Here is a 7,317-nt window from a genome sequence, read left to right on the forward strand (position 1 = left end):
TACATGCACCTGCACACACACACACATGCAGAAGCCTCACAGAAACTTCAGTCCTATAACAAATGAAAATCCCTATGCTTTTTAACTCCAAGAGAAGCATGACCACATAGTACCGCTTGCTCTAGTAAATAAAATCACATTCTACCCAATTACTAAACCTGCAGCACTAAATAATTCAGAAGGGGAAGGGGAGAAGAGACAAAAACAACTTGGATGAGAACAGAAAGTATATATGCACTTTTGTGAATGCAGGAGGCTTGCCCAGTTGCATTAAGGTTCTCAGACACAACCAGTTACAAACACTCCTTAACCATCAATTCAGGTTAACATAAAGATCTCAAAGAAGCAAAAAAAGTTGTCTAAAATCCATCTAACTTGATTTTTGTCTCAGCAGCTTATACCTGACAGTACAGACTGTAAAACCACTCTGAGTAGCATCCCCAGGAAAGCGCAGCTGGCTCCCTACTAGCTACCGGCAGCATTTAAATTCCTTTAGCCTACAAAGGGGAAAGGCAGCTGAAGGAGGACAGTTGGATCACCCAAACAAGGACAGCCCGATAAGTACTGTGCAAATATATCGGATTTTATTACTCTTTTATGGAAATGATAACAGACATTCAGGTAGAAACATATTAAATTAATGCAGTCAACAGTTTAAATGCAAAAATAAATATAAAGTCCAGCAGCTCAATGCATCTAAAACAGCTATTTTCTTCTAACGAATAGAAAAGATTTTTTTTTTTTGTCTTTTAAATGGAGAGTTTCATACAATCAAATAGAAACGAAGGTACAAGCGCTTTCTTAGAAAACATCCCAACGCGGCCGCCCGCTTCGGGCACTCTTGGGCCTGCGGCGGGGCAGCTCCCTGCAGCCCAGTCCGTGCCGCCGCCGCCGGCCGCGTCCCGCCAGGTCCCGCCGAGCCGGGTGGGGTCCCGCCGGCCCCCGCTGCCCTCAGAGGGCCGAGTCCGAGTCGCTGGAGTCGAGGCTGTTGCGGAGGCGGCAGCTGCCCAGGCGGTCCCGCTGGATACTGAGGTTCTGGGTGCTCCGCCGCAGACACTCCAGCGACTGCAGGAAAGACTTCTTGGCTTTCTCCTCCTCCATAGGGGACACCCCCTCCTCCTCGACCTCCTGGATTTCGTCGAAAGTCACCGGCTGCGTCTTGAAGCGCGACTGCCGCGGCCGCCGCAGTTTGCCCCTGGGGGCCTTGGCGGGGCGGGCGGGCGGCGGGAATTCCTCGGCCACGCACACGAAGTGGGGCATCACCGCCTGGTAGCTGGAGCAGATGCCCATCAGCTCGACCGGCTTCGCGGCCATCCTGCCTCCCGCGGGAGCGCCCGCCGCGGGGGCCGGGGCCGGCGGAGCGGGGCTCGCTGCCTCGGCCGTGCCGGGCGCCGGGGCTCCGGTGGGCAGCGGCGGCCGGGCAGGGACGGGCCCCGCAGAGCGGTGCGGTACCGCGCGGAGCAGGGCTGTCCGGAGAGGCGCGGTGGGCAGCGGAGTGCGGTGCAGTGAGATACGGAGCGCGGTGCCGAGATGCGCGGTGCCGAGACGCGCGGTGCCGAGATGCGCGGTGCGGTGCGGTACCGTCCGGTGCGGAGCGATGCCAAGAGGCGCGGTGCGGGGCGATGCAGAGGCGCAGTGCGATGTTCCCCGGGTGCCTCAGCGGAGCCGCTGCCGCTGCCGCCGGGGCTCGGCAATGTTATATAGCCGGCGGTGCCCCGCGGGAGCATGCTCAGACAGTAGCATGCTCACACGGCAGCACGCCCAGACGGCAGCGGAGCTCACTCGCGGCCAGCCCGGCGCTCCCTCCTGCCTGACGTGTCCCCGCACCGCTGTTCCCGCGCCGCCGCCCCCGCCCGCCGCGTCCTCTGGAAGCGGGGGAGCCGCCAGAGGAGCCTTCGCCCTCCATCCTATCTCCCCTTCCCGTTCCCTCTCCCCGCCCGAGGCTACGCTCTCTCCTCTCCCCCGGGCGCCGCCGCCTGCTCTGGACCCCTCTCCCCAGGGCATCCCTCTCCTGTCTCGCGACGCCCAGTGGAGCTTCAGCTGGGTCCCGGACATCCAGGGCGGTAGTTCAGCTTTCCGCATCTCACCTCACCGCTGTTTTGTTTTGTTTTTAATCAATACCATGATTTCTATGGCCGTGAAAGAGTACCAACAGACTCGTCACAGCAGCTTTCAGCTGATCACCAACGTCAGAGTAACGTACCCATGGTTAAAGGAACCCCCAAGTCAAGCCCAAATCTGAATACCCTAACGGTACATTGACCCAGATCTAAACTACAGAGATCACACAGGATGGTCCCAGGCAAGATACATCAGCTGCTGAGAGTTAAGCAGGACTCTGGGATCTTGTTCCCAATTCTGCCACCTCTAACATAGCTTAAACACCTGCTTCAGTGTGACTCCATTTTTTTCCTTTTAGAAGGGATCTTAACATTTCCCATTCCCCTGTGGGCTCTCTTCAGTAGTATGCAGAATCAGATTCTCAGACAGAAAGTGGCATACAAGTATTACTGAGCTGAAACAAAGGCTTCAAATTAGTGACGGCTGGAACTACACTCTAAAGCTGCATGTACCAAGGACTCTCAGTGATGGAAAAACCCAACAACGTAATAAAAACATTTGATGGGAATAGGAAAGGACCCGGAGGGAAGCAGAGTAGAAAAGTATGAAGGAGGAAGAGCCTGAAATGGTAAGTCTGTCTCCTCTTCAGGGTTAATGTTAGACTATTCCCATAAAAACATTCTCCAGGATAGCTTCACCCACTCGAGGATATTTTTGAAGCTTAGTTAGGAACCGGGAAGGAAGCAGAGGCTTAGCAATGTTATCAGAAATCCTGGTCTGTGCTGCCAAGGGGACAAGGACAACACACTCAGGGCCCTGGGGTTTGCCGAGCAGTCAGTCAGTGTTCAGTTGCACACGCAGCACAGCACTGCAGTGCGGAGGTACTCGAGGCATTGCCACTACCAGTTAGCCCACAGAGGGATCTACACACACTTACTCCAGCAGCCCTGAGTCCTATGACCAAGCTGCAGACACTGCGAGTTTGTTACATTTTGCCATAAAATACGTTGTTTGTGCCAAGAAAGACAAATGGTCTGAAAAAAACCCAAAAGATTACATACAGCATACACATTCTGTGCCATAGTCCAGCACACAGAAATGGCCTTATTTTTGTGAGTTCACCATCAGAAAGTCTCAACGTTGTCTTTGGGTAAGGTTTGGGACTGGTCCTTCCTCTTCTCAAACTGCCTTAGCAGTGGCAATATTTCGGGACCTGCACTGGAAACAAATCCCTGTAAATTACAGCCCTCTCTCAAATGGAATAAAATGAAACAAGAATACAGTTTAAGGAGAGAAGAGAGCAGAAGCACTCGGTAGTGTATTTCCAGAAGGCTGGCTGCTTTGCCCCTTGCCAGTGTAAAAGAAACATTAAGAGACTTGGCTTTATGAAATACCTGGCTGCAATCTCTTGGCTTCCGGGCTCCCCAAGGCAGCTTTAGGGCCAGGTTAGTTTGAAGCCTTTTTGTTGGGAGATACAATTAGCTTAACAAGGGAATAATTTTCTTTTTGGTCAAATTGAATCATTCCAGCTTGCAGAAGGCTGTGTTTTCGCTGTTGATTTTAATGGCTAAATTTAGCCCATACAGCCCTTCTGCCGTACAATAACTTTCTCTCAAAGAGCTCCATTTACAACTGCTTTAATTCCTCACAACTTGATTCTGCAGCACGGTGAGGGCCAAACTGTTTCCTCAGTACAGCTCTCCAAGAAGACAAGCCTGATGACCAGTTTGGAGGCCTTCTGGGGCTGAGCATGTCTATCCTGTAGAAATGAGATGACACAGGAGCCTTATTCTGTCAGAAAAGCATCTCACATTCATTTGAAGCAAGGTAAATTTAATCTGCTCCAGCCCAAAAGGATCCAAAGTTCAGCCGAAAAAAGGCTGGTTGACTTGATATCTGAAATTCAACACGTGTCCCCAGTCCCAACTGCCTGTCTGGTTTCCTGCAGAAAGTTCAGTATGAAGGCAAACTCAAGTAGAGCAAACATTTGATCCCTCACAAATATGATTATAAAATGCTCTGGGAAATTTCAGTGCTGAGTCGGAGCAAGATCACCATGGTAATAACCGGGAGGCCTTGAAGATTTTGAGACAATTCAGAAAAAATATCCTGTGACATAATCCCTCAAGTTAGATCTGCAACACGCTAATGTAAAAACTATATTTACTCCAGTGGTTTAAATCATGACTTTAATCTCAGTGGCTCCCGGTATTGAAATGTGACCACATGGTATAGATTACAGACACTCTCTGCCACATGGATCATCAGATCCTGCATAGTACAGTGTTGAAGTCACTTTGTACACCAGCACACTGCACAGGGACTGGAGGGAATCTTTACTCACAGCTGAGAACACTTCAATGTGTGTTTGGGGCCTTGGGAAGTTCGAACTCCAGTTTCATAGGAGAAGAAACAAGTAACACTGCTGAAACAGCACTATGGAAATTAGTTTGTCATCTGTTCATTTGTTTAACAATGTGATGATAGAAAACACACACGGCCTATTAATTATTATTCCTCTTGCTGACTATCAAATTGAATGCCACAGAAGGGAAAGAAAGGATTAAAAAGAGGATGGAGGGAGATAACCACCTGTAGCTGGGCAATCCCAGTGTGAATACCCTGAACACCACAGTTTGTGTCCCAAAATGGAGTAGTAACCCTGCTGTCAGAGTTGATGGGGCCCCTTGAGAGCCAGCAGCATAAGCTGCTTCCCAGCAGGATGCTTTAGTCCATCCCCAGCACACAGGTTTCAAATATCCTCAAAACATACTTGAGAGTAAAAGCTGCCTCTTGCTGTCCTGGCAGGTGGCATTTCCAGCCATACTGCTGTGCCATCACACCTTGCTGTGCACATCTCCACTCAACATCCTACTCGTTGAACTCATTTCCGTCAGGACATAGGAAGGAGTTGCTGTTCCCTCTCCACTACATTTCACACCCTGAAACAACCATTTTTAAAATAGTAATAAAAACATTCAGATAACTGCATTCTAACAGATACTGGCTTACAAACTGGAAAGGACACATCAAATAAACAGGCAGCCAATACAAGCTACCTCTAAAAGCAGGTGAGTCTTCCTGTCTCTTTCTCTGCATGCACACATGCACATTTGATTTAAACTTGAAATTGCACCTTGCATTCCCTGGGCTATGTAGAGAGTCATCCTGCCTGGCAGCATCTGGGGGCAGCTGTGGGGAGCCCTGCAACCAGCAGCATAGGTGAGGAATAAGCCTGTCTCCCCTCTGCAGCAGGCAGGCATTGGCAGGGCCTCAGCTGCAGGATTGGAAATTTCCGTAGGCAAGACAAGATTTGGCTTGTTCTGCAGCACACTCTGCTTCCAGCCTCCTGCAGGCCAGGGCTCTCCTTCACACCCTGAGCACCATGATTTTTGTGCCCTACAGCATGGGATGAGGGGGAAGCCTCAGGTAATGAGGGGTGAGAAAACTCCCTGACAGCACTTACCATATCTTGGAGAGCAGATACATTCAGCAAGGCACCCATGAGTGGCAGCAGGATGCTCAGGTCCCTGCTGGGATCTTTGCAGGCAGCTTGTGAAAAATTATTTCTACTAAAGCTACTTCCATGTAAAAGCTCTTCCCAGTGTACCAGGGATTTGCTAGGATGGGTAAGTTCTCCGAGGGATGTTTCAAACTGGATGTTTTAATGCATGAACTACAGGTGCATGGAAGAATTTTTACATCTCCCTAGGCAGTCTGACACAGAAGTGGTATCATCTTGCCACTTATTGAAGTTTCAAGATAATTATCTGAGCAAAATAACATTTTAAAAGGTTTTTCTCTTTTTTATATGTCTAATTTTTATGTGTACCTTGGCCATTTTAGCTGAAAAATTTCTTTCCAAATTAGCCTAAAGTAATGAGTAGGAAATTCAGCCAAGTTATTGATTCCCAACTTTTTCTCTTTACAGATACCTTCACGGCACGATCCTCCTCAGTCCATCCTTGAAGCCCAGCTCCTCCTCTTCCCTGTCTCTGCTGTGTTTCCTGTTCCCTCTTCCTCAGTTCCAGCCACTACAATTTTAGCAGACCCAGACCCACCAGCTCAGCAATGCTTCCTTGCACAGGGACATCATGGTGTTCCCCATCCCTGACAGTGCCTCTCACCAGCTGGGGACTCACCTGTGACCAGATCCAGGAGTGGGACCATTTCCTTCTGGCTCAGCAGCCAGCACTGAAAGATGAGGACATACCCATACTATGACTGTAGGTTGTGACAAACACTCATCAATACTTGTGAAAAGCTCATGATACAACACAATTAATACAAAGTATGTGTATTCAAAGCTCCTACCCCCTCAAGTATCTCAGTTTCAGTCTTGCCTGACTTTTTACAAGCTGCAATAAATCCCATAAAGCTTCTGCCCAATGCCATTCAGACAAAGTACTAACTAAAATGTTTGAATGTATTAATGCTTCTCACAGAAATGTATTATTTTATTCTCTATACAGAACTGTTTTAATTGTAAAATGATAGCTGAAGTGAAAAGTCAGTGTGTTTCAGTAGCACCTCACAAGTTAACAGCATTTGGCTGCCACCACACCACTAACAGGAAATGTAGTAACAAAAGTCTTTGTTTTGAAAGAGAGCTGCAAAGTATTCCCCGACAAAAATTGCTACATTAAATTTCCCTTGTTTGGCCCGACAGGCATCAGGAGGGATGGTAGTTTTTCCCAGCACTGTTACTAATGTATCAGGACAGGGTGCTACAAGGATACAAGATAAAAGTGCGGTTCAGACAACTGGAGACAAGTGATTGCAGAAAACTCAGCTCTTTAAAGAACGAAACTATACTTTAAACAAATTAGGTGACTAACTGCTTTGAATATTTCTGCTGGTTAAAGCTGCTGCCACTTGGAGTAAAATTAACCTCTAACCTTCTTTAACTGTTGATGTATTACCGTGTCTAGCTGCTACTGTGATACTATCCATTAAGCAGCGCAGAAATAAGTATTTCTAGTCCAGTACTTTCTGTCCCGAGTTCAAAATCTGGAAGAAATGTTTTGTCCCACAAAATTATTTAAGAAGTTTAGAAAAAATAAAAACCCTTTTTGTGTGCAGGGGAGAACATTGCTGATGAACCCTCAGAGCTTCCAACCTTCCACATGGTCCACACTCCAGCTGGTGGCTGGGACGTTGCCGACGGCCAGGCATGCTGTGCTGCCTCCTGGGCAGCGTGTCAGCTGAAGGAGGAGAAATACTACCAGCAAGACAGCGAGGAGAGGAGGATTCTCC

The 7,317-nt window shown here is 48.5% G+C and overlaps 1 protein-coding gene and 1 long non-coding RNA gene across 2 annotated transcripts; both read right to left on the reverse strand.

Moving 5' to 3' along the window:
- Positions 1-562: 562 nt before the first annotated feature.
- CUNH11orf96 (chromosome unknown C11orf96 homolog) lies at positions 563-1,794 on the reverse strand. Its single transcript, XM_051791761.1, has one exon. The coding sequence runs from the start codon at positions 1,312-1,314 to the stop codon at positions 952-954; it is 363 nt and encodes a 120-aa protein (XP_051647721.1). The 5' UTR covers positions 1,315-1,794; the 3' UTR covers positions 563-951.
- Positions 1,795-3,620: 1,826 nt separating this feature from the next.
- LOC127472886 (uncharacterized) lies at positions 3,621-6,253 on the reverse strand. Its single transcript, XR_007905197.1, has 4 exons — positions 6,204-6,253; positions 5,997-6,095; positions 4,835-5,003; positions 3,621-3,820 (listed from the first exon to the last, which is right to left on the reverse strand). It is a non-coding gene; the product is annotated as an uncharacterized LOC127472886 (long non-coding RNA).
- Positions 6,254-7,317: the final 1,064 nt, after the last annotated feature.

This window comes from Manacus candei, unplaced genomic scaffold, assembly GCF_025592945.1.
Source record: "Manacus candei isolate 608988 ecotype Guabito, Panama unplaced genomic scaffold, ASM2559294v1 h1tg000033l, whole genome shotgun sequence".
NCBI lineage: Eukaryota > Metazoa > Chordata > Aves > Passeriformes > Pipridae > Manacus > Manacus candei.

Excerpts from the sequence above, each read along its gene's own strand:
- CUNH11orf96 (XM_051791761.1), bottom strand. The coding sequence starts at position 1,314 with ATGGCCGCGAAGCCGGTCGAGCTGATGGGCATCTGCTCCAGCTACCAG.